This window comes from Aphelocoma coerulescens, chromosome 9 (genome assembly GCF_041296385.1).
Source record: "Aphelocoma coerulescens isolate FSJ_1873_10779 chromosome 9, UR_Acoe_1.0, whole genome shotgun sequence".
In the NCBI taxonomy this organism is placed as follows: Eukaryota; Metazoa; Chordata; class Aves; order Passeriformes; family Corvidae; genus Aphelocoma; species Aphelocoma coerulescens.
The window spans coordinates 5,358,682-5,383,658 of record NC_091023.1 but is presented as its reverse complement, the minus strand read 5'-3'; the positions used below and the strand labels follow the sequence as shown (position 1 = coordinate 5,383,658).

Here is a 24,977-nt window from a genome sequence, read left to right as displayed (position 1 = left end):
AGAGTTCTGTGTTGGGATCAAAATGTTTTTACCTGACATTTCTGAGTCTCCTTGGCCCAGCTGACATGTGAGGGGGGGGTGGCGAAATCAAAACTGTTAGCAGCAGGGGAAAGTGCTAAATCAGATACTTGGGACAATAGGATCATCTGCAAAGGAATTTCTTTTTACCTCATGATTGTGTTTCAGAGAGAGGCCAAACACTCAAGGAGAGGTTCTGCCCCAGTCCATATCCACATTTCTAGTCCTCCTTTGCCCCAGGAGCAGGTGCAAATCTGGACTGAAGTGAGGTGCTAATCCACTAGGATAGAAACTGCTTAGCTGAAACAAAGCAATAAATCTTACCTTCTCAAGTTCCACTGTATAATTAATTTCTTATTAAAGCTTCATAGAATGGTGGGGGTTGGGTTGGAAGGGACCTTAAAGATAATTTCATTCCATCCCTCTGCCATGGGCAGGGACACATTCCACTATCCCAGGTTGCTGCCAGCCCTGCCCAGCCTGGCCTTGGACACTTCCAGGGATGCAGGGGCAGCCACAGCTTCTCTGGGCGACCTGGGCCAGGACCTCACCACCTTCATTAGGAAGAATTTATTCCCACTATTTAATCTAAACCTGCCCTCTTCCAGTGTAAAGCCATTACCCCTCTCTCATCAGATAACCACCTGCAATTGGATTATTACATTCTAAAATGAAATGCCTGTTCTGTTAGCCTTTCAATAGATTTTCTAATAGGTGGCATATCAGTTTATCTGCATTCTTCACTTCTACAGCTTTGCATTTCCCAGTTTGGTGACCCTTTGGGAGATTCAGCTTTGGTAATAACCCGCTGAATGGGGAATTGTGGAGGAGCATTATGTAATAAGTGGCTACAGGCCATAAGATGTCAAATTTCAAAAGCCTGACTTTATTCCCAATGTAATTCTGTCAGTTTCAATGGTTTGTGCCAGGACTGTTTGGTTTTGAACCTGAATGTACAAAAGGAAAGCTGTAATTTGCAGTCTCAGGCAAACAGTAAAGGATGTGGGCCCTGTATTAAGATATATAATAAATGCTTGGATTTTGGTCAATAGGTAGTATTTTTAAAGTGAATTGGTTGAACTGTTAATGTAAACGGAAGGAGATTATGAGAGGTGGGGATTTGTATGCAGCTCTTGGAAACCAACATCGCAAGGCTGCTGTTTCTCACCCAGATCACTTATTTTATAAGCGCCAGGTTTCGCATACAAACGCTTTCTCTAATCATAAGTGTTTACGGCTGCCTCGAAGGTATAACTCAGCAGTACCACGCAGCTAGAGGGGAGCAGCGCTCCTCGCCGGGCCGGCGCCCGTCACTGGGCGCGCTACCGCGCTCCCGGGCACAGAGCGGCTCCGAAAGCACCGACAGACAGCAGGACCCGAAGAAGCACGGGCAGAGCCGGTTCCCCCCGGGAGGCAGACGGGGGGCGCAGCCCGGCAGGGTCCGGTCCCGGCCGCCCTCCCTCGCCTCCGCACCGCCGCCAACCCCCGCAGCTGCACGGGGCTCCCGCCGGCAGCCGGGTCACGTGTGCGGGCCGTAATCCCGGCGAGGGGGTGTCGTTACCGGGGAAGGGGGCGGCAGGAGGAGGGGCTGCCGCCGATGAGGGCTGAAGCTGGGAGCGCGGCCGGCTGCGGGCGCCGGAGCCGCGGGCGCCGCTGCGGGCGAGGCGGGGGCTGCGGCCGCGGCCATGGCCTGGCCCTGCATCAGCCGGGTGTGCTGCTTGGCCCGCTTCTGGAGCCAGCTGGACAAGTCCGACCTCTCCGTGCCGCTCACCATCCACAACTACTCGGACATCGAGGAGCAGGAGGACGGGCCGCCCCAGCGCAGCGGGCCCCCTCCGCGGGGCAGCGCTCGCCCGCCCGCCCCTGCGCGCCGCCCGCGGGACCCCGCCGCCGCCGCCGGGAAACCGAGCGGCCGCAGGAAGAGCCGGGCGGCCGCCGCCGGAGAGCCCTTCGCGGCGGAGACCCAGTACCGGCGGGACTTCAGAGCGTGGCCCCTCCCGAGGAGGGACGACTTCCCCTGGGTCAGCGCCAGTAGCGGCGGCGGCGGGAGGGACGGGGCCGCCCTCCAGCCCGCCCCGGGACGCGCCGCCTGTGCCCTGCCCGGCGGCGGCGGGAGACCGGCGGTCGACGGCCCCGAGCAGCTCCGGCCGCGCTCGCAGGCGGACGGCGGCCACACAACCTCCTACAGGTAACCGGGCCCGGCGGCCGCCCCGCTCCGCCCCGAGCCGGGGCTGCTCCTGCCGCGGGCGGGGGACGCTCCTCCGCAGCGCGGGGCGGGGATGCCGGCGGGCGGCCGCGGCGCGGGGGAGCCGCCACCGAGGGGAGGGGTACGGGGGCTGCCGGCTCGCCGGCGGGCTCAGCCTCTCGCCGAAGCCGCCTTTGCTTTTGGAAGTGCGGTCCGTAAAAGCGTCGCTTATGCGCCGGGCGGATGCCTGGCCCCGGCGGCCCCTCTGCGTGCCGGGGCTGCGGAGCCGGCCTCAGTGCGCGCCGCTGCCCGCCCCGCGCTCAGGGAGAGGAGGGAGCACGCCGGGGTGGGATCCATGATGCCATCCCTGGCGCAGCAGCGCTTTACCCACCCGCTGCCGGGAGACACGGCACCTCCGACAGCCGGAGCTGCCCGCGTCCCGTCCGTGCCCAACAGCCGCATCCCTTAGTAGCATCATCGGTTTCCCTTTAAAACTCCTGGAATGTGACATTCAAGGCGAGCCAAATTACAGCCTTAAAAGATTAGTCAGACAAGAAGACATTGCAGGATATATATGGGCAATGGAAAAAACTGTCACAAATCATTTGTCTCAGAGCCTTTAAAAATTAAGTGACATGTTATTGATGTCTTCCTTTCCCTCTGAACTGTATGACCGATTACAGATGCTTGTTTTCTGGAACAAGAAGTCAGGTGGGATGCACCTAAATCCAACTTTTGTTCTTACTGACATCTCCCATGGGAGGAGAGGGATTTCAGCTCCTACAATGCTGCTGTTGAATACTGTATCAGTTTCATGTTGTTACCACATGCTCTCTCATAATGATGTGTGGCAGGTTTTAATATACCTATGAGGTATACTAATAGAGTAATTATTTTTATTCTAACTGATTCAGAAGTATTTAGGCACTTACTACCTATTACTATGTACCTAGGAGACATTTCTCTTCATCACTGCTATTCATTAGATTATTTATTACAGTGCTTTTAAGACAAACTGGGGGCCCCGGGGAGGATTACCAGCCTGCACAGCAGTGTTGCTTATCCCACTCCTCCTGCACAGGCAGCTGTCCTGCTCTATGTGCAGTTAACATGCACACTCTTAAAGGATAACTGCAGTGCTTGAATTTATGTGCTATTTTCTCCTTTGCCACATCTCACAGGACAATCACAGAGTAATTATTGGTTTTGAGGCAAAGCACTTTTCAATTTCAAAGCAGCAAGGAATTACTTCAGAGAAACCTGCGTAGAACAAGACTAGCAAGATTCATCTTCCAGAAACACATCCATCTCCACCTCGTTGTTGAAGCCTCCCCTGCCTTTTCAGCCTCACACCAGAGGAAGGCTGCATTAGACTGCATTAGAGCCACAGCTTTCCTATAGCTGTACAAATGCTCAGAGTCACTTCTCTCACCTTCCTTCCCTCTGACTTGTCTGTTCTCACATAGGGCTCTGTCATCAAAGAATGAGAAGTTTACAGATCACAGGACAAAGTATTGGCTGGGGCAAGATACCAACATGCAAACCAAAACAAAATTTCACAAAAAGTAAGATTTCAAGGTAGTTGAGAAGCTACTCACAGCTGAAAGAAGGAACAGTGCATGACAAGGATGGAGGCACAAGCCAGGGCAGCCACACCAGAAAAAAGTTCTCGTGTAAAACCTTTAAGCTGTTTAAAGGCACAGTAAACAACTGATGCAGACAGAACTCTATTAATCAAACCACTTTTGCCTTATTCCAGTAATTCCCATCGTTTCTTTAGATTATCACCTGGTACAACATCGTGTTTAAGTCCCTGTACCACTGAGCACACAGGAGTCACAACAAGCAGCAGGAGAAAAGTTCACAATAGCTTAACAGGCTGCAAGAGTCTATTTTCATTTAGACTTTTTTTTTTTAAGACTAAGCATGTACTTGGCAGAGTTACACTCATTTTCAGTTACACTTGGGTTTGTATTTGGTAGCTTCAGTGATGGCAGAGCCCAGGACCACTCTCACAGTCTGAAGCAGGGAAGAGGTGATCACAACACACCCATCTTCGGTAAGCTGAGCACTCACAACCCACAAGGACATTTCCATGAAAACCACTACAGTTCACTCCTCTCCTCTTATCATATTTTCCAAAGGCAGCACTGCAGGCTGCAAACATTTGTCCGATATTCAGGTAGTAGCCGAACAGCACCATTAAGGATTGATATTCTTCATCTTCCTCTGTATCAAAGACCATAAACACCCTCCTTGTTTATTAAACTGTCCCTTGGTGGCCATGCATAACCCCACTGTGCTCTGGCAATAGGGATCTGCCCCACTGCTTGTAGACTGTTCACCCCCAGAAGTGAGAAGGCAGCAGAGAAGTCATATCACCTATGGTATAGGCAGAGCAAGGGGGTTTCTCTTACTAAGGGCCATTGTGTCCTGAGGAGAAGGTTGGTGAACCCCATGATGTCTTTGGGAGTGTTGGACAAAGGAAGGGTGTCCTACAGAGACATGCAGGCAGAGAAGAGCAAAGGTATGAAAACACATGTTTTTTGTAAGACAGTCTCACTGCCTTGCTAGGGAGAACATTATGGAGATTCCTCCTTTTCTGCTTGCAGGAGTATCGGCCCTTTCCTGTAGGTCAGCCCAGTGAGGAGGTGGGGCAGCCCTGACGACCAGGTTCTCTGCATGGGGAGCTGTGTCCACTCTCCCAAGAAATGGGTCATTTGAGTCCTTTGTGCTCCAGGTGCTTCAGCAGGTTCTGTGCACAGCTGAGTCAGGCACACACTATGAGGCTCTTCCTGGAGGATTGGCTCCTGCAGTGTGGGCACTCCTGGTCAGTAGCCTCCACCTGTTCTTTGTGACTGTGTCAGGTCTCAGCAGGTGGCTGGGCTTGCTTAGTGTTAAAGAGAAATCAAGTCTGTCTTGAGCAGGACAGCGCAGAAGGGTTGGCATTGATACATGGTCCACTCCATGCTTTTAATGGCAATAGTGGTTTTCTTGCTTAACTCTGTAAGGTGTTGGGGCTTTTTTAGGTTTTGTAGTTTGTTTGGGTTTTTTTAATTCAGGGATTTTGATTCTGACTGCCTACTGTGTTTGTTTCTCTTAACACCCAAGTGTTGAGACCCCTGTAACATTCAGCACCATTTGACGTGCTTTTGTGTAACAGTGTAATTCTCCTGTGAGACTCATTATGCACTCTGCTTTAAGCTCAGAAGGAAACATAGCTGCACACAAAACTGTTTTGTGAAGCTGGTCAGCATGACCTAGCATTTCCCAGAACAAAATAAACCTCTGGGATCAGTGACCGAGACTGGAGGAATCTGTCTATGGCCAGAATAAAGATGAAGGTGGAGGGGGTATTGGAAGAATACCTGTACTCCTGAGCAAGCAAAGATTTTTTGTATTTTGAAAAAATAACTGAATAAAAGGTGGAAGGACAGCACAACTGCCTGCCCTACAAACTATTGCCCTGTGTCCCCAGATCATTGGGTAACTTCTGTCTCCCTCCAGTCCCTGAATTTTGGCAGGAGTTTTGCAGGGTCTGAATGAAGTCAAACCCCATGAGGCTGCATCATGGGAGCTCAGGCACACAGGCCAAGGCAAATCGATACAAGCTGCACTTGAAAGGCTAAAATGGGATGTGCTCCAACTGTGAAAGGATCCTGGAGACTGCTGCAGAGGGTTGCAGTAGATTACACCTAATTGATGCTGGAGGAGGCAGAAGAAAGTGCTGAGTGGCCTCTCTGCACCTTCCCAAGAGTTTGTCCTTTGGCATCACAGAAGTGACTTCTCCCTTCAGCAGTAAGTTGCAGGTGCTGTGTACTTTTGGCTTTGCACACAATTAATTGTAGTACTAGGTCTTGATTGCATTTAGCAGACATTCTAGAAATAGAGAAGTGCTTTACTTAGCTCCCTTAACAGAGGATAAGAGAATCTGGTGCTGTCAGCAGGTATCTCCAGCTGGCTCTGTTCTCTGGATGTCATCTTCTTACCTCGTTAGAAGGCAACAGGGATGAAGGCATAGCCTCTGTGCCAGGGCCAGTATTGCTGGGAGGAGAACCCTGTTCAAGGCTCAGCTACATGATAAGTCACTACAGACAACAGTTTTCCCTTCAGTAACCTGCCAGCTTTTGGAAAACACTTCAGACATGTAAGTGAAAACGTTGCACCAGAGCTGTGAGCAGTTGTTTTGCCTCTTTTCCCCCCACCCATCAGCTTTACCTGTATTGGCACTTGGGGAACTGGGAAATGACTGCAAATTTCTGCACACACACAATAGCGCAGGCCCCAGGCAGAGCCCAGTCTCTGCAGTTGGGGTTTCCGTGACAGGTATTTCGAGTAGGTGTGAGTCAAGAGCACCCAACTTATTTGCACTTGAGAGGCACAGCAGTGAAGAAGACCAAACTGGGGCTCTGAGATCAGGAGGGTTTCCTGCTCACCCAGAGCGAGCCATGTTGCTCTGATGAAAAGAAACCTCATAAAGAGGTATTAAGGGGAAAGGTGCCTGTTGTGCCATTGCTCATGATTTTTGGGAATAGTAGGTGGAAGATACCTCAGCAAACTGAATTCCCACCTTCTTGCACAAATACTCAGCACATGCCATTCCGTGACCATGAAGCAGACATCCCCCCACCAGGAGGGATACCACAGAATGAAGGGGAATGACGCTTTTCCCCATAACTATGAGTGCACTCACAGACTGTGTTACTTGGCTGCCTGTACATTCATCTGCCTTCAAATAGTGCCTGTGTAGAAAAACAAAGTGAACTGTGGTGACTCCTTCACATTGAAAAGCATCTTATTACAGCTGTGCAGAAAACAGAGAAAATACCTGCGCTTGTGTTCAGCAGTGTATGGGATCAGGGCACGCACCTGAGCTGGCAGGGTTAATAGTACTGTGTATGAGGAGCCCCATCCTTGATCCAGAAAGATCATTAAAGGCAAGCTTATCCTCAATAATAGCAGTAAATCTTTTATAATCAAGGCTTACAGTTATCTTTGCATTCTTAAGTATCTTGCTGCTTGGGGAAATTAATACTCAAGCCTCTGATTTTTATGGTATTTAAGAAGTAAGCTTGCTTGGTCCAGGCATTGGGATGGATCCAGAGAGAGTCACCGTGCACTGCATAGTCTGGCTGGGGCAGGGAGGGCTTGGAGGGGCATGGAGGTGTGTGAGGAGAGACAAAGCGAGGCTGGGAATAGGGGCTCAAGAGAGGGTGTCCGTTATGCAAACTATGCTGTAGAACTGAAATGTGGGATTCAAAGATGTCCCTTAAAGTAGGAGGAATTTCCTCCACTCAAAGTCCTCTCAGCCTTAGGTTAGAGTGAAAGAATGAAAAGTGGGTTAATGGCAGAAGTCAAGACCCTCAAACCTACTCACACATCGCCAGTAATATAGTTCTGATAAAAGGGAAGCAGCTGCCTGTCCTGTCACACCAGTGTAAGTGCTTCTCCCTTGGGCATCTGCCTGTGAGCAAAGCAAGCCCCTAAAACTCACCCTAAGATAACAGTTTGAGTCTTAGGGTTTTTGTCTTGAATTTTCATTCAAGTCTTTTGCTGTTGCTTCCTTCCTGTGACTTATGAACAGCTCCAGGTTCTGCCTGACCTTGCTGGATGTGAGAGTTGAGACAGGAAATATCCAGGTGGCTTCTGTTTTCCTCCTCTGTAATTCCTGTGTGCTGGTCTCTCTACCTTTCTGCTATGTCTTTTCTCTTCCCCTCTGTTTTTTTCCCTCGTTCAGTCTTTCCTTTCCCCTTTTCTGTCCTTATGCTGGGCTCTTTGGCTGGATAGGAGAATGGGCACAATCTGCCACTGTGTCTGTCCAAGGACTGGAAGGCACCCCACCGCTGTCTGACACAGCTCAGAGGAGAAGCAGTTTAATGGCTCCATTATCCAGGAGGGCTCCTGACTTTGTTTGTCATGCAGAGCTCTCACTGTGACCATGACTTGTAACATTTGCAATCCTCCATTTACCAGGAGACATCACAGCACCCTCTCTGACCTATGGAGGTCTTTGCCAACAAGTGGACTTAGCCTATCCCTTGGGAGAGCACTGCTGGCTGCCCAGCTCTGCCTGGGCAAACCAGATGCATGGCCCTAGCAGTAGCCTGTGAAGAGCTGTGTTGCAAACGGGGAGACATTTCACACCCCACACCTTCTGCCAAAACCTCTCACACACCAATCTGGCTTCTCCAGGGGACATCTAGAGTAGTATGTACTTTGAAAAGAAAATAACAGACACCCCAAGCTGTGCACAGAAGTTTCCTTGTAAAGGGAAATTTGGAAGAACGTTCATTATGCTGTTCAATTCTCACTGGTGTGCTGGGTATGAGAAGGAAGAGGGCAGAAGAATGAACACAGACTAGGTCAGGCAGCACAGCTTTGAGTTACGGTCAGCTGTACAGAATGAGCCTTTTTCTCCAATTCTTAAATAAGAAATGTTATGCAGTGGCTCAGAACCGCCATTGATAATTAATCATGTGAAGCAAACTGTGACATAAAGATGAGGTACTAAAATGACAACTGTTCTGGCATTGGTGGTGTATGACTATCAATGCTGAAGATAAATCTGTATGGAAACAGCAGCCTCAGCAATGCAAAGAGCACTGTTGGGATTCCCACTGCCTGTCTCCCTATGCCTAAAAGAAATGTCCCCCACCTTGGTGAAATTAAAAAGCCTTCTAGACTAGATTTTCACTAGGTCAGTGAAGTAAAAAGGATTTTGCAGACAGCTTTCTCAGCAAACCAGAAAACATTAGTGGAGCACATGAAATGGGGAGAGAGCTGGAGGCAGCACATAGGCTGGTCATCGTGTAGTTCGCAGCATCCAGCACCCTGAGCTGCAGCAGCAGCAGACACTGTGTTTGGAAAGAACAGAAGGATCAATCCCAAATCCATCATTCCCAAATCATGCTTGAAGTCTGCAAGGCCACACAGTGAATGATGGTGGGGGCATCTCTCCTGCCTGGCCCACTGTCTCAGCTGTTTGACAGCCTGGTACAGGCAGTCCTGCTCACCCAGGGTGGGGAGGTGGCACATAAACACCAGTTCAGTGAAACAGCTCTCATCAAAGCTGGGCTTCATCACAACACCCTGGTAATTAATAGTCTAGTGCTTTTTTTTTTTGTTTCTAGCCTGTACATTAGTTGTACTCCCACTTGCTCCTCCTCTCATCACCACAGGGGTTAAACTGTCCCAGCAGGCCACAAGCCTCCATCTCCACACTGCACTGATTCAAACCTTCCCCTGCAGACACATCCCCACACATTATAAAAGAAATGCCTTTTCTCGGGCTCTATTAACCAATTTTGAGAAGGAGCAAAGAAACAGTTGAAAAAGCAGTGATTTATATGATCAAGCACGGGGGCAACCCACACACAAAAAGCTGCTTCTTAATTCTTCCTAGAGTGAGTTAGAGGCAAAGAAAGAGCAGTACACAAAAAGCAGCCCTTCCCTTTTGATCCCGACTGTTTTAAAGCCTGCGTGCTACTCAGGAAGCCTTTCTCTTTCACAACCCCAATGGTTTAGTACTTCAAGTACCACTGGGTCATTTCTATTTAGGGAGATCAAAAATCTCACCTCTAGGTTGTAATAATGGAGGACAAAACAGAACCTAAAGAGAGCCTGGTCACTGAGTTATGCGCCTGGAGGCTTTCCCTCCATGCTAGATCCTTGGAGTCCTAAAGTAACCTGACAACTGCTGCTGTCTAGGCACAAGGGGAGGAGAGGGGTGCAGCAGGAAGAATGAAGATTATTATCTCCAGCAACAACAGTCAGTCTTACATGTTCATCCCCAGCAGCAGCTGGATGTCACGCTACACAGGGTACAACGGGGAAGGAAGACAGTCACTAATCTTGTCACTTGACATCTTAAACTAAGTAACATTAAAAACAGGTCATTTCTCTTCCCCAGGCTTTGATTAGATTGACTCCACTCATGACTCCAAGACTGGTTTCTAGTGAAGTCACCAGACTGGTATTTGGGCTCATGTTCCTTCCGACTCTTGGCTATGCAGCTGGAGATGGGAACATGTGTCTAACCTGCAAGGTTAGAGGCAGAGGAAATTTAGTTAGCTGTACTTTCTCAACCAAAGGTTATAATATTTCTTTCTTGTTTTAAGTACCTCAGCTCCCAAAAATAGCTAAGCTAAGCTCTCTGTTTTGCTCCACCCTTCACTTTTGGCTCAGAGTTCTGGGTTCCCACAGAGCAAAATCCCAGCTCCAAATCAGAAACGCTGGTGTGGTGTAGGACATGACTGTATCTGCCCTTATGTTTCTGATTCTGTGGGGAGCATTTCCTCAGTGCATGTAGGTGCCTCAGAAATAGTTTTGACTATCCAGGCTGAGAGGAGAATGGTTTGACTTCCAGCCAAAATGAGGGTCTTGTGATCCAAAAGGACTGTGTTTGGGGGCCTGCCAAATCAGCAAATGATCTGCTATAAAGCACTGAGACAGAGCTGGCTGCACAGACAGGCAGCACAGTCATTCATTGAAAGCTGGAGACACACTCCATTGCAGCGGGGAGACCAGACAGCACAAGGATGAATGGTTAGGAATCAATGCCACCAGCATTCTTGAGGAAATCGGGCTTTATGTGGAGCAGCAGGTTCCAGTTCCTAGAAACTGTGGGGATGTAATTGATGGTTTTGTACCATTTTCCTGGTATTTTGCCCAGTAGCTGTGTCCTCCCTCTGGCTGTGCAGTAGAACAGAGGTCAGATTTAACTCTGCTTTCATGCACATCTGGGATTCCCTGCTGAAAGGTTGCCTTCCTGGAGTATTGCTTGGCCAAAATCACCTTTCTTCAAAAATGCTGCCTTATCCTGAGGTGTTACAGGAAAGGAGCAGGAACGCCATCACCAGCACCAGGGGAGCTGCATGGGCACTCACCTGCTGCCTGAGCAGGCCCAAACAGCATGGTGCAGAGAGGTGTCAGCTCAGGACAGCAAGAACAAACTGATTATAAACAAGACTTGCAATGCACATAGACAGCCCTGGCTTTGCTTTCCAACAGCAGGAAGCTCTTCCATAGGACATTATCCATAATATACTAAAAGGATCAAGTCCAAACTATACATTCTAAAATAATATGCCACACTTATGCACTTTAAATTAGATATTTAAAAGAGGAATTCACAGCTATTACAAATATAGCAAATAGCATGCTTGGGAAAAAGGAAACTCAGAAAGGCTGTGATCAAAGATAAGCTTGACACATTAAAACAAGCCTATTTCCCTAGCCTGGGCATGGCTCAGGACTGTCTTACCCCTTGATCCTGTGTATAAGCAGGTAGTAAAATGCAGTTATTGAACCATGCCAGGGTATGAAAATAAGATTGTCACATCTCGGTTAATCACCTCTCCTTTTGCTACAGAAGCTGCCTGAATTGGTTGCCAGAGATACACAAACAGAGCAGACTTCTGTCTTCCTCTGAGCAACAAAACAGCTCAGTTGGCTGCTACCGCAGCATCCAGGCCTAATGGCAAGGGCATTAGTGAGGCCTGTTTGTGACAAAGGGTACAGGGAAGCAGAGGGAAAGCTGCAGAAGGAAGCTGGTAGCTGAACTAAGCAGACCCTGCAATGCTGTTCTTAGGTGCTCCTGAAACGTGCTGCCCCTTTCTCAGTGCAGTCTCTGCGCCCATTTCTCAGATGACCCTTGGCTGACTTATTCTTGGAGCAGCAGCTCCTTCTCAGACATCATCATGCGGATTTAAAGCACTTTCCCCCATCTGAAGGAAAATCATTGGCGTAAGCATCTGCCAGCTGAGACGGTGTCTGTCTTTGTATTGCATTTCAGACTGAGCTGCCACAGCTCTTGCAGCACAGCACACGCTGGCAAACATGCCTGCTGTTGAGAGAGCCACAGCCAAGTATGAGAACATCAGCAGGTTCTCTGCATATGTGAGGGCCACACACCAGACCAAGGGGTCTTACATTGTAAGTGGCCAACGTGTCAGACAATGTTTTACATTGTAAATGGTCAGTGGGCTGCAAAAAGTCACCCTGACTTCTTCTTATCCAGAAGGGAAGCATCAATGACCTCCAGGAGAGAGCACATTTTGTAGGAATAAAAGAAGAGTTAAGTCAGGGAATCCAGCTAGCCCAGTCTATGCCCTGTTCCATCTTTCAGTCTGAGCTTTCTGAGAGAGACAGGCTGGTAGTCCTCAGTATGCCTCAGACAAGTTCCACCTTGCAAGCTGATTGTATCCCACCTTGCCTTCTGGCTTTGCAACCACTCTGAGCACAAGTACCCTGTGAGAATGTTGTCTTTTACAAGTTCTTCTGTCTTGACAATCTCATTTCAGACAAGAGTATCGCCCATGGACTGGAGCAAAACCATCCAAGCCTATAAAGTCAAAACAAGGCTTCATTATCCCAGAAGACCATTTTGTTCAAGAGACAAGCTACAAGGCAGACTTTAAGGTAATGAGCAGTTTTTAAAAATCCTAAAATCAATGTGAATAATGCCCAAAGTACACATCAGGAACTCCTCATATTTGATCACTGCAGTGCATGTAGGATAAAGCCACATCCTCATTGACTACTGTTATGTCACTCCCCATTAGGTAATGTGGCCATCCCTTGCCTTCTAAAAGGCATGCTAGACAATGTCATACTGTAACTGATCATCATTCAACCCAAGACCAAAATTTTAAACTGCATGACAGAAAGTTCAAGATTTACAATTCCCTCAACTGGTTACCTTATATAAAAGGTGTGTGTCATCACCTCTCTGTGTGTAAGGTGCCATTAACACCTTCTGCACTAACTTGGAGCAGTCAGTGTGCACGAGCACTAGGGCTGCAGAGTGAGATTCAGCCTCTGGGCACAGGTGTTTGCCTGGGAATCTTTGCAGATCACTGCCTAAGGAACAGCACCTGCCCAGACAGCACAAAACTCCCCCTTGCTGGTGTGGGCAGAAGCTGCCCCTGCTATGAATGCCAAGGAGGACATAGCTGTGATGAACGGACAAGCTGCACAGCTCTGAGACTTCCTTGGGATTTTCCTGTGAGTTTCTCTATACCATCAAAGATAATTTTCTTATTGTGAAATGCATGTGCTAGTGAAAATCCCATGAGGAGACATTCTGTACTCAGCATTTTCCCTGACAGGGCCCTCCACACTCCCCATCCCCATAAGAAAGCAAAGTGCACACTGACAAGGCTCTGTTGTAGCTGCTTTTTGCATCAGACCACCAAAGAGAACAGCACCTCCCATCCAACCACGGGAGTTGTTCGCAGGCTGCACCGAGCGACTTAGAACGCAGAGCCGGGGCTGGGGTGGAACTCCCCAGCCGCAGTGTGCTGTGCCAGTAGAGGTAATAGCAGCTACTCCAGGGCCACATGTAAAAAGTAAATCTTTGCCTTGGAGGAGACAAGGAAGAAGTGTTTAATCAGCAGACAGTCAAGTGCCTCCTCCACAGAGGATTGCTGGCACACTGCTGCGACAAGGCTCACGATGGGTACAGCCAGCTATGCTGAAAGTGGGACAGTGACCTCAGGCAAAACAGAATTTGCAAACCTCACCAAAACTTCCTCCTTGCTCTGATTAGTCTGGGCTGCTTACTGAGGTGCAGCAATGAGGATAGACCTTGCATTTAACACTTAAACCTTGTATTTGACCCTTGTTAATTTAATTTTGCATTTTGACCCTAAGGGGTCAAAATACAGTGTTTTCCAATTTGTCAGATAGGATGCAAAGAAGGGGGTCCTAGATAAACCCCTGAAGGTCCCTTTCCCAGTTCTTGAGGAAGGGAAAGAGAAGACTAAAATCCCAGACACAAACACTTGCTACCAAGGACGCTGTACTCTGAATCATGCAAGCAAAGGTCCCACCTCCTGGAGCACCAAGGCACCATCAGAATCTTCCTAACAGACAGCATGGCAAAGGTGTAGTGAGGAATGAAGATGGTGCCAAGGAGCCACCAGTTCAAAGAGAAGTCAGACTCTCCCTGGTTCACACCTGGCCATTAGGACTTTCCCTCTTACCTGAAGTCCCTGGCTTTGCCAGACATGTCAGAATCAGGTTTATATGTCCTGACAGCCTACATGTAGAACTCAGGCTGCTGGTTCTCCCCAGCCACTGAGCTGTGCATATACTGTTTGTGACATCTCACTTGTTCCTTAGTGTGTCAGATGCATCCCCAGAGGAATGGAAAAATCAGAACAATGAAACAACAACAACCAGAGATCAATAGCTTTCCCTATTTCCCTATACTCTCTTTGCCTGTAGTTTTGCACTTCTTTCTTTGTTTGGATGCAGCATACCCAGCAGAGCATTCTACCCTTTCATGTTTTATGGCCAGATTCACCCCAAGTCCTGGGCTGGATGCACATCTATGGCCAATCCTACTTCAAATGCTTTGAGTTTTCAGCATTAGGGATGACAGAAGCACCCAGGTGTCCTTCATGCTTCAGTACAACTACAGCAGCTACATATTGCATGAAATTCTGATTCCACAGACATCAGAGAAAGCAACCATTGTTACCTTTGCCTTTCCTCCAGACGTGAGAAGTTTACATCCTTATCCAAGTCCATGCAGTTTAACAGCCTGGCATGTCCAGTAACCAGTTTTTCTCCTTTGGGTCCTCCAGGTCTGCACCTCTATTCACAGCAGACATAGATTGTGGCCCCATAAAGCATTACAACGGAACATTTTGATGGATCCTGGATGGCATTCTCCAAAAGGCTAAGGACCAGACACACACCACTGTAATTCCTCTCACTTAAATCCAGCACCCATCCAGCAGTGAATTTGTTGTGATGCTCATAGAGTGTTTGCCAGCAGGGCTTTGTGAAGAGGCAGCTCTTCATCTTGCAGAGGCCGAATCCAGCCAAGGCCTGCCCAGCATCCCAAGGGCTGGGTTACAACTAAACCCCTCCTCACTAGCCCAACATCACACCTCCCCTTGAATCAACCTGTGCAGCAAGGCCAATCTCACTTGATGCCTAGCCAAGGGCTAACACCTGTGTAGTGGTTACAGGGAGAGCAGATAGATCCTCATAACACCACAGTCTCCTCAAACTCTCTAGACAGTTGTATCCTGTGTCACACTAATGTTTCTCTCCCTTCCTCACCCCACTAGATCCCAGAGGTGAAGACCAGGTTCTCCCCCAACCCTTCTGCTGTTTTCCAGGCGCCATCACGGATCCTCAACGTGTGAACCTGGACCCTCCTCACACCCAGGCAGCTTAAACGCGGAGCTTCTGTTAAGATGTATCACTATGCAATTTTGATGAGGAGTGTTAAGGTCAAAGAACCGGCGTTATCGAAAGCAGCTCCAGTGATTAATGATATGCACACACACTTTCTGTTAACACAACAAACCGCAAAGCGCTTGGTTCAGAGCTGGCAAAACACACTGCAAGGAGTGACCTAGTTTTTCACAGGAGCAGGTTCATTGCTATGCCAGCTGGCATCACATTAGGAGATTGACTTTGGGCAGCAAAAGCAGGATTGCAGGCAACATCCCTACGCAGAAATACACAGGGTAGGAGGGAACACAATCGCAAGTGGGATGGATAATTAAAACCCAAACCAGTTTTATTTAGCAACACCCTCTTAAGTAGGCCACTGAAGGACAGGGAGTAGTCTGGCTGACTTCTGAGCTTCTTGAGGGGTTTTGGGAATAGCACCTCAAATGGCATCACCAGAAAGCACAGCTTCAAAGGGGCTGGTCTGAACTTCCAGAGTTGTTTTAGAAGCTGGAGAAAGCCAATGTCATTGAACTCTAAAATAAATCTGGCACATGCAATGTCTGGGGCGTTTAAGGCTGGGAAGCTGGGTATTTCCAAAATTGGAGAGCTGATGCAGAAGCAAGAGGGGACTGAACTCTAGGAGACAGCCCTGACAGCAGTGCACCAGACTGGTTTGGAGAGGAGTGCATGGATACTGTCAGGCACCCACCAGACCCCTCCAGAGGATCTAAGATACTTATGTAATTTGTATAGCTGTTCGGGTGAATGTAAATATTGTACATGAATTTTACCTAAAGCAATTTGTGATCCTTTAATGAAAAGGATATGCTTATACTTTTAATAAATGTTAACTCTTTGCATATGCAAGGTGGAAAATATTGCCTTGAAATTCCTAAATTATTGCCTGTATATTGGTAATGCTAATGCTAGGAACAACCACAAGCGAATGTTACTTAGAAATTCTTCTTAAAGAAAAATGTAATGTAGAATGTAAGCCATCTGTCATTTTTAAGATAGGCCGTTTCAAGTGTCATTGTTCTGAAGCTGATTTTTTTAGACTGCTGTGCATTGATCTTTTGCTGAGGTACACGTGTTTTAAGAAACCATTTTTTTAGCCTTTGTTCATCAAGACTTTACAATTTCTATTTCAATAACTTATGCAATATAATTAGTCTACTGCTTATTTAATGGATTTACTAATTATTTTAGAAAAAAAATTGAAAAACTTTTACTTTGTGTTTGCAACACATGTGTGTTGTCCAGAACAAAGGGAAACTATCCTCAGACTTGAACAGTGATCAGATGTTCATTCATCTGTAATGAAACAGACTTTTAAAAGGAGGATTTTTTCTTAACCTTCCTACTAACTGAAGTCTAAGGCAAATTTAATGAACTTCGGGGATTCTGCAAAAACATACATATTGCTGATAATTCCCGTAAGAACAATTTTTGAGCTGTTGGCATGTGAATAGTATTTGGAATACATGCAGACAGCATCTTCTCACTGCATGATGTGAGAATTTAATGGTGCCATCTCTATTCACTACAGTGGGACCGAACACAACCACCAGAATAGGGAACACCTGCAGTAAGCTGCATTTGGCTGGGATAAGGGATGGCTCTTCCCACACTCATCCTTGGATAAACCTACAGCAATCCCAGTGCTTGCCAAAATAATTTTTCAGGAGATTCATTTTTCAGGAAATTCATTTGAAACATTCAAACTGTGCTAAAAGTTTTGCATGTTAGATGTTTCTAAGAATTCAATCTGCTTGTTTAATCTCTTTATAATGTTTTTAACAGTTTTGTTCAAACAATTTAAGTTCATTTCAATTCTGGACTTTATTAACAGCCAGGAAAAAAAAAGAAAAAAGGAAATTGTCTATTATCTCTTCTTCATTGACTGTATTTCTTAAAAAAAATTACCCAGGTTTAAACAAATTGGTAATATAATAAGCTTGTATTTTATCAAATGGACTGGATTTAATTTAATAAATTAAAATGTATTTTGGCTATTGGTTCTCTCCTATATTTTTTGTTGTTGTTGTTGTTGTAAAATACAACCCTCAGGTATTCAACCTTGCAGTATAGTTTGTCACTGCATGTCTGTCTGCCCAGCTGCATGAGCAGGACAGCAGGGCACACTGAATGCCAAGCAAGGCGTCAGGGATGTATTCAGAGCCATCAGCAGTCAATTGCTTACTCCTGGAGCTTACCCCCAGGCACAGCCCCCAGCAAGGACAGCTCCCAAGGCACACTCAGCTATGGCCCAGCTGCCTGTCTGAGAGCATAGCTGCTTTCCAAAGGAAAGCTGTTGCTCTGCAGAATCCATAATCACTTACAGGACTTTCCCCAGACCTTTTCAAAGGGAAAGCAAACTATTCAGCAAGCAGTCCATGACCGTGAGTGGGAAGAGGGGGTGAACCAATGACACCAATGTGCTGCATTCCCTATCGAATGCACAGAGGTTAGATCCACTTGGATGTAGATGCCATGTTCTGAAGACCCCTTTCTGCAGTACCCACACTGTGCCCTGTAAAGTTTCACCTCAGTTTCATTCTGCCATCTCACATCAATCACAGGAAAAGGTGATAGCTTTGAATGTTAAAAGTGACCATTGCTTTACAGTTATTCCCAAGAACATTTCAGTCAGTAACAGTGCTGAAGACACAGCCGGCTTCCCTAGACAGTGCAACAGGTCTTCTAGCTACACCTCAAAAGACTTCCAGGAGAAAGCCAAAGTCTCACAAGCTGCTGCTCAATGAACAGAAGGAAAACTGAGCAGGTACTTACCACTGTAAGGTCCAGGGTGATGCCACTGGCTGTCAGTGTCTGCAACTTACCTGATTTGTATGAAAAACATCTGCCTCAGCCAAATTAAAAGGTATCACACCAAGTTCCTCTGAAGAAGTCAGATCTCCATGAGTTTTGCGGGCTCCAGGGAGCAGTGATGCCAGGATTGCTTCCAACATTGCTCTCACTCTAGAATTTGTCTTCCCAGTCGCTCTGGGCCCATGTCCAAGTCTCTCAAGGATTTTTGACTGTGACTCACACTGCAAGTAAGGGTTATTTGACACATAAAGAAGTGTCCTTTAAAAAGGAAGGCTTTACACCTGTAACTTTAGAATGTACTACTTCTAGGGTGACACTGAACCTGCTTGTTTTGTTTAATCCTGCTGACACCTGGCCTGTTGGGATGCTGAAGGTGAGTTTTGTGTCAGGGAGCGGTGAATACCTGCACTGCCACATGCTCAATTTAAGCTTTGGCGTGGGAAATACACCATTGCTCAGGAGAGTTCTTGTTGTGAACTTGAAGAAAAATTCACAAGCAGCACATTACTGATTTGCTTGCTTTCATAAAGTGCACATTTCTCTCTACATTACACTAATTTCTTTGTGAACAATCAGATGCAAACCTATCTCCTTTACCTTACTCAGACCCATTTCCTCTATCCTGGCCACTGCGGTAATGTCTGATCCTAAGGAGCAACCTGGTTTGCCACAAATGGATTGCTGGTGCCATGCAGCCCAGAGAGGCTGTGTTTGCTTCCGGAGCAGGAGGCACTTCTGTGGCATTTAGCGCTAACGCGGAGTTCTGCAGCATTTCCAAAGAAAGGCGCGTTGTCTACCCCCAGACACCCATGCCTCCTCCCCACAGGGCGGGGAGAACACAAAAGTTTGGTTACTTCACTTACTCTTTCGGTTTCTGTCCGTGTCCAGGGCCGGTGTCCAGCGCTGGCAGGGGGCGGTGGGATCTTTGAGGGAAGGGAGCTGAGGAGGGGTCTCTGCGAGGGGAAGGGGAATCATGGAGGAGGGGTATCCCTCTGGGGGCAGAGGGGGAAGTCTCTGTGTGGCGGTCTCAGTGAGGGAATGGGGGGCCTCTGTGAGGGAAGGGAGCTGTGGGAGGGTCTCTGTGAGGGGAGAGGCAGCCCGTGGCCCCGCCGCCCCCGGGCAGCTGAGGGCGCCGAAGCCCTCGGAGGAGCCGGGGCCGGCCTCCGGCGGGGAGGAGGCAGGAGTTAGCAGTGAAGGACTAAAGATACCATTCTGAGAAAGAAAAGTCGGCAGGGAAAGCATTTTGGGCTTTTGTTCCGGTTTTTTGGTTGAGGGGGGGCGGGGGAGGGTTGGGGTTTTGTTTTTGCCTCTCACCATCCAGCTTCTACTTGACTGTGAGTTCAACTAATTTTCCGAAGTCGAGCCTGTTTTGCCTGTGCAGTGACCAGTAACACGATGGCCCTGTTTTTATCTACAGCCTGCCTCGATGTGCCCAGGGCAGTGTTGGCGTCCCCATCTGTGGGAGGATTTAAAAGATACATAGATATGGCACTTGTGGACGTGGTTAACGGTGGGCTTGGCAGTACTGGAATAACTATTGGACTTGATGACCTTAGAGGTGTTTTCCAAACGTAGTGAGTGATTCTGTGGTACGTTATCCTGACCCACTGTCTCCCGAGTTGTGAAGGGAGGAGTGAGAGCGGCTGGGTGGGTGGATGTCTGTCGGAGTCCCTTTCCCGCCATGTGGCCCTGGGCAGGAGCCCTGAGGGAGGCACGGGGTTTCCCGAGCCCCTGCTCCGCCTCGTTCCCATTGGTTGGTTTGTGTTCCCTGCGCGCGCAAGGACCCTGAGTGCAGACTGTGAGGGCTCCTCGGCAGAGCCCCGGCCACGGGCTGGGGAAATAAACATCTCTGAAACATCTACCAACAATCCGTCTGTATATATTTCTTTTCCACGGGACTCCTTGTTTGATAGGCGTGTTACAGCATCCCCACTGCAACAGGTGTCTGGCAGCTGGCCAACCTCAACCTGCTTCCTTTTGCTTTTCAAAAGTCTTCCATACAAACCAATGACTTGCTGTTTAAACAGGTTGCTCTGGAAGATGAAAGGCTGGAGGAGCTCAGCTCCTGGCTTCTCTTCCCCCAGCTTCCAAAACCAGGAGCTTTTTAAAATAACTAGAAAAGGGAAAAATTACCTTTTCCTTCAGATCAATTCCTCAACTACAAATTCTTATACAGAACTAACTACGGCATTCTGAATACACAGAGCACAAAAATATCTGTGGATCTGGAGAAACTGAGTGACAGGTGACAGTCAAGACAATCCTAGCACAGCTAATAAAAGAATTTATTGTAAACATACGTATATTACACAATTATACAGTATAATACAGATAACATGAAGGATTTAAACACTCAGCATTACAAATAGGGGCAATATTTGTAAAGAGATCTTTAACTCTTCAGAAAGCCAGAGAAATATAGAAATATACGAAACATTTCAACACACCGCACCTGTAGCATTCCACAAACACCGGAACGGATGTGTGAAATTCCACAACCTCTAACTTATCTCCAAGCAATTCCCACAGGAACTTCTCACCAACAAATTTTTCTCCCACCACTATTCAAAATGCAAAGAACTTGTTGCAAACTTTTCCTACATCTGAAGAACTAAACAAATGTGTCATTTTCTATCTGCTTTTAACAGTTTATTTTTCTTCAGCAAACTTTATATACTAATAATATAGCATCTCCTAGGAGAATAACCTGTGGTTGCTCAGAAATGTAGCAATAGATCTCCACTACAAGAACCCCATTAAGAATGAGGGGTCTGTACCTGCCTGCTTGAGGGCCAGGTTCAGGACTTTTTCTGAAACTCCATTCCTCACAGAAAAGCAGGACACAGGCAAAGAAGCCACAATTTGCAAACAGATGCCCAAAGACAAACTCCTGCATCCTCAAAAGCTGCTCTGGGTGTTACAGAATCCCAGAAATAAAACCTGCAAGACACAGGGGCTGGAAATGCGTGTGTATAGAATCCCAGAACATGCTGAGTTGGAAGGGACCCACAAGGATCACTGAGTCCAACTCCTGACCCTGCACAGGTCACACCATCTGTCTGAGAGCATTGTCCAAATGCTTCTTGAACTCAAGACAGGTTTGGTGCTGTGCCCACTGCCCTGGGGAGCCTGTTCCCGTACCCAACCACCCTCTGGGTGAAGAACTTTTTCCTGATACTCAACCTAAATCTCCTCTAACTCAGCTTCATCCCATTCCCTTGGGTCCTGTCACTGGCCAAAAGAGTGAGGAGACTGGTACCTGCCCCTCAGGAGGATGTTGAAGACCACAATGAGGTCTCCCCTCAGTGTCCTCCAGGCTGAACAGACCAAGTGACCTCAGCCGCTCCTCATGCGTCTTCCCCCCCCAGACTCTTCCCCATCCTTGTGGCCCTCCTCTGGATGCACTCCCATAGCTTAATGTCTTTTTTATATTGTGGCACCCAAAACACAGTACTTGAGGTCACTGCAGATCATAGCACAACTGAGTTTGCCCAAAAGGCTGTTCCCACAGGACTTGCAGGCTGTCATGATAGTGACAGGGATCTTGAAAATGCCCTTCATAAAAGCTTTCATAAAAGCTGTGTACAGGGATGCCTGAAAGCAGTACAGACCCCAAGTTCACTACAGCCTACAAAGCATGGGGCCTGCAGTTCTCCAGCTACCTGGATTTCTCCCAACTCAACACTGAGCTGAAACATAATCACTGCTGCTCAACTTCATCACACTGACCTCCGCTGATAAAGTAATGTCAGGGCTAAGCTCTGCCCTTTCCTTTCACAGGCAATCCTGCACTCAGCTCACCCGAACAATCCAGGATTAGCTTTTGAATCCAGAGCATCTGTAATGTCCTTCCTAGGGGGCATTTAAGTCCTTCTCTGAATGCTGTTTGGATTTCATCCATTGGTCCCATTTCCTAGATTCAGGCGTCAGGTTCTGCCACTCTTACATTCAACAGAACTGCAGCTCCCTGTTAGCTGTGATGAACTGAGAGGGGCTTTCCTGCAGACCCTAGTTTTATTTAAGGTGGAGAAGACAGGTGGCATCCCATCTGAGGTACATAGTGCTTTCTTCGGTTTAACAACTGCATCAAACTTACACTACTCTCCTTCCAAGTCTGAAACCACCCTCTAACTGAAGCATTTTTCACAGTTCCTGCACACTACTGTAGTTACGATCACCTGTCTTCTAGCCCCAAAAAAGCACCAAAAGATAACATTCTGTTCCCACCCCAGGCCAAGAAAGATAACTGTAGTTTAATGTTTATAAAAGGCTTTGTATTGTCAAAGCACGGCACCAACAAGAGCGAGGCCTCAGTACACCCCTATGAGGTAGGTATCCTGCTCCCCATGCTCAGAGATGGGGAAACTGAGGCACAGAGTGATTAAATCAAAGGCCATGCAGCAGATCAGAGACCCAGCTGAGATCAGCGCACTGGAGGTTCTGGCTGTTTGGCCCATGCTCCACCCATGACAGCACTGCCAGACAAAACAAGCATGCTGAAAGCATGACAGTCCCACAGGAGTCCCACCAACTTCACAATGGCTTATTCGCACTACCAGCAAGCACCCATGGGGCAGGACAAAGGGGTGGTGGATGTGGGGTGGTCAGGATGTTGTCAACGAAGCTTTCTTCAGCAAGATGTTGATAGCCAGGCTGCAGACATGTCTCCCTCACCAGTGGTGTTCCTGAGACAGGTAAGTGCTGGGGTTAGTAGCAGAACTTCTTCCTGCAGTCAAGATATCAGAGATCTCCCCACAAGCAGCAAATCTTTGATTTTTCAATCCTACCAGGCCTCTCTGTGTTGAACAGAACTTAAGCCAAAGCAGTGCTGCTCCCACAGCACTTCACAGTTTAGGCTGATACTTGGTGAACACTGCTACCACATTAAGACTTGTACAACACAGCTGGTCATCTGCCCTCCAGCACTCTTCAAACCTTCTGGCAGCCTGGGGAGGCATTCGCTGGGCAAGCAAGGCATTTCAGCCAGCCCAAGCCCACAAACCCTAAATACCATCTTTGTTCCTCTCCTTTCCCATGCAACACAAGTGGTCAGTCAAATCTTACCAAGCCTGATTGGGGTTTGTTCATCTTGCTTGAGGCTGTGCCAGTCTACCCTTTCCAAGGTGACTAAGAAAGGTGGCATGACACCTCCTCTAGAGAGGCAAGGAATTTGGTTAGGTGACAGCTCAGTAAGCGACTGACAGGCTTACCCAGCTGTGTTCTCAGTCATGTACATCATGCTCAGGCAAGAATGGCCAAAATTGCTGCAGCCATCAGCCTTCTGCTCCCCCAAAACCACCCTAATCTACCCATCTACTCAAATGAGCTTTAAGACCTTTAAGAGCTGCCTTTGACTTTTCTCATATTCAGAGTGCCAAAGCAAGTGCCCTGCTCACTGCATGGGGAAACCAACTTGTATGTAGACTGCATTAAAAAACATAATTTCTCATGTTAAAAACCAGGTCAGTCTCACCAGCAGAGCTGTCTCAGAGGGACCAGGCCTGTGGAGTCTCTCACAGCTAGCAACTCGATGCAAACTGACAATGTTTGTTCAGCCACTGAACATACACTTACCAAGTAAACACTGACATTTAACAACTTGATTTGGAACAGAGCATCGTTTTGTTGCATTAAGGTGCATCTTTAATTGGAGGTAACAATCTAGTAGCCCAATGTTATAAATGTATGTAATAGTGTCCTACAGAAATACTGGATTTATCAACCCAACTTCAGTCATAAATCCACCTTTCCTGTAGCATCTTCTCTGCTCTATTTCATTGCTCCTCATTTAGTATCTTCATATGTTTGTTTGTGAGGAAGTCAAGAAAGGGAATATTACAGATGGCTTTGTGAATATTCATCACTGTGATCTCTCTTGGAGTCCTGCAGGGAATGCACCAGAGATGCTATTATAATACACAAAAAAACACATGTCCATAAAGCAGCAAGTCAGTAAATTTACCAATGGGAGGAGGAAGGAGAGAAAGCAAAAATAACAATCAAAGCAAAAAAAGGATATAAGAGCAGGTGTTAGAGCAATGCAGGGAAAGCATTAAAATATCACAGCACAAAAAAAGCCACTCAGATGACTGGGGGAAACCTGTTGGGCACTGGGGTAGGAAAAGCAAGTACTGAAGTATGAATTCTTGAACTTGTATAGCACAGTTGTTGTGTATGTACTTCTATATACAACATATATACATACCTATATATTATGTAAATATTTATGTATTGCATACAAGTGAATATTTAAACTGAGCATTTTCTCATAGTGTTTGGGTTTTTTTAATCAATTTAAGCTATCCCAAATCATGCTGCTGAACAGAAATCAAAATGTGGCCTAATCATTAGGTATTAAAAAAAACCTCTTTACTGTTGAGGGTGGTGAGGCACTGGACAGGTTGCCCAGAGATGCTGTGGCTGCCTCATCCCTGGAACTGTTTAAGGCCAGGTTGGATGGGGCTTGGAGCAACCTGGGATAGTGGAAGGTGTCCTGCACATGGCAAGGGGTGGAACAAGATGAACTTTAAGGTCCCTTCCAATCCAAATAATTTTATGATTCTATAAAAATCACTCAGCATCTGAGGCAGAAAGGTGTGTATCAGTAAAATAAAGAGATTATTTAGGTTGTTTAAGTTCTGGCAGGCCACAGATAAGTTGTCTACACAGTAACCTGAGATGGACAAGAGTGAGCAGGTCCTTCCAGCGTGGCTCTGTAGAAACAGGCCATCTGCCTCTGAGGCATGGC

General features: G+C 47.3%; 2 protein-coding genes across 6 annotated transcripts in view; one reads left to right on the top strand and one right to left on the bottom strand.

Annotated features, from left to right (window-relative positions):
- The first annotated feature begins 1,703 nt into the window (after window positions 1-1,703).
- Window positions 1,704-17,404, top strand: MAP6D1 (MAP6 domain containing 1). The gene is made up of 3 exons (XM_069023902.1): window positions 1,704-2,206; window positions 12,505-12,622; window positions 15,286-17,404. The coding sequence occupies exons 1-3, from the start codon at window positions 1,704-1,706 to the stop codon at window positions 15,361-15,363; spliced, it is 699 nt and encodes a 232-aa protein (XP_068880003.1). The 3' UTR covers window positions 15,364-17,404.
- A 3,098-nt stretch (window positions 17,405-20,502) lies between these two features.
- Window positions 20,503-24,977, bottom strand: part of YEATS2 (YEATS domain containing 2) — a 49,127-nt gene continuing 44,652 nt past the window's right edge. For 3 of the 5 annotated variants that reach the window (XM_069025107.1, XM_069025109.1, XM_069025110.1), the window contains one exon: window positions 20,503-24,112. In XM_069025107.1, the coding sequence (XP_068881208.1) occupies window positions 24,004-24,112 (109 nt within the window). In that variant the 3' untranslated portion in view covers window positions 20,503-24,003. The remainder of the gene's footprint in view (window positions 24,113-24,977) is intronic. The other 2 variants (XR_011152902.1, XM_069025108.1) reach the window with 2 other exon arrangements.

Excerpts from the sequence above, each read along its gene's own strand:
- MAP6D1 (XM_069023902.1), top strand. The coding sequence starts at position 1,704 with ATGGCCTGGCCCTGCATCAGCCGGGTGTGCTGCTTGGCCCGCTTCTGG. Across the intron at positions 2,207-12,504 it reads GGCCACACAACCTCCTACAG|ACAAGAGTATCGCCCATGGA; the intron begins GTAACCGGGCCC and ends ATCTCATTTCAG. Across the intron at positions 12,623-15,285 it reads GCTACAAGGCAGACTTTAAG|ATCCCAGAGGTGAAGACCAG; the intron begins GTAATGAGCAGT and ends TCACCCCACTAG.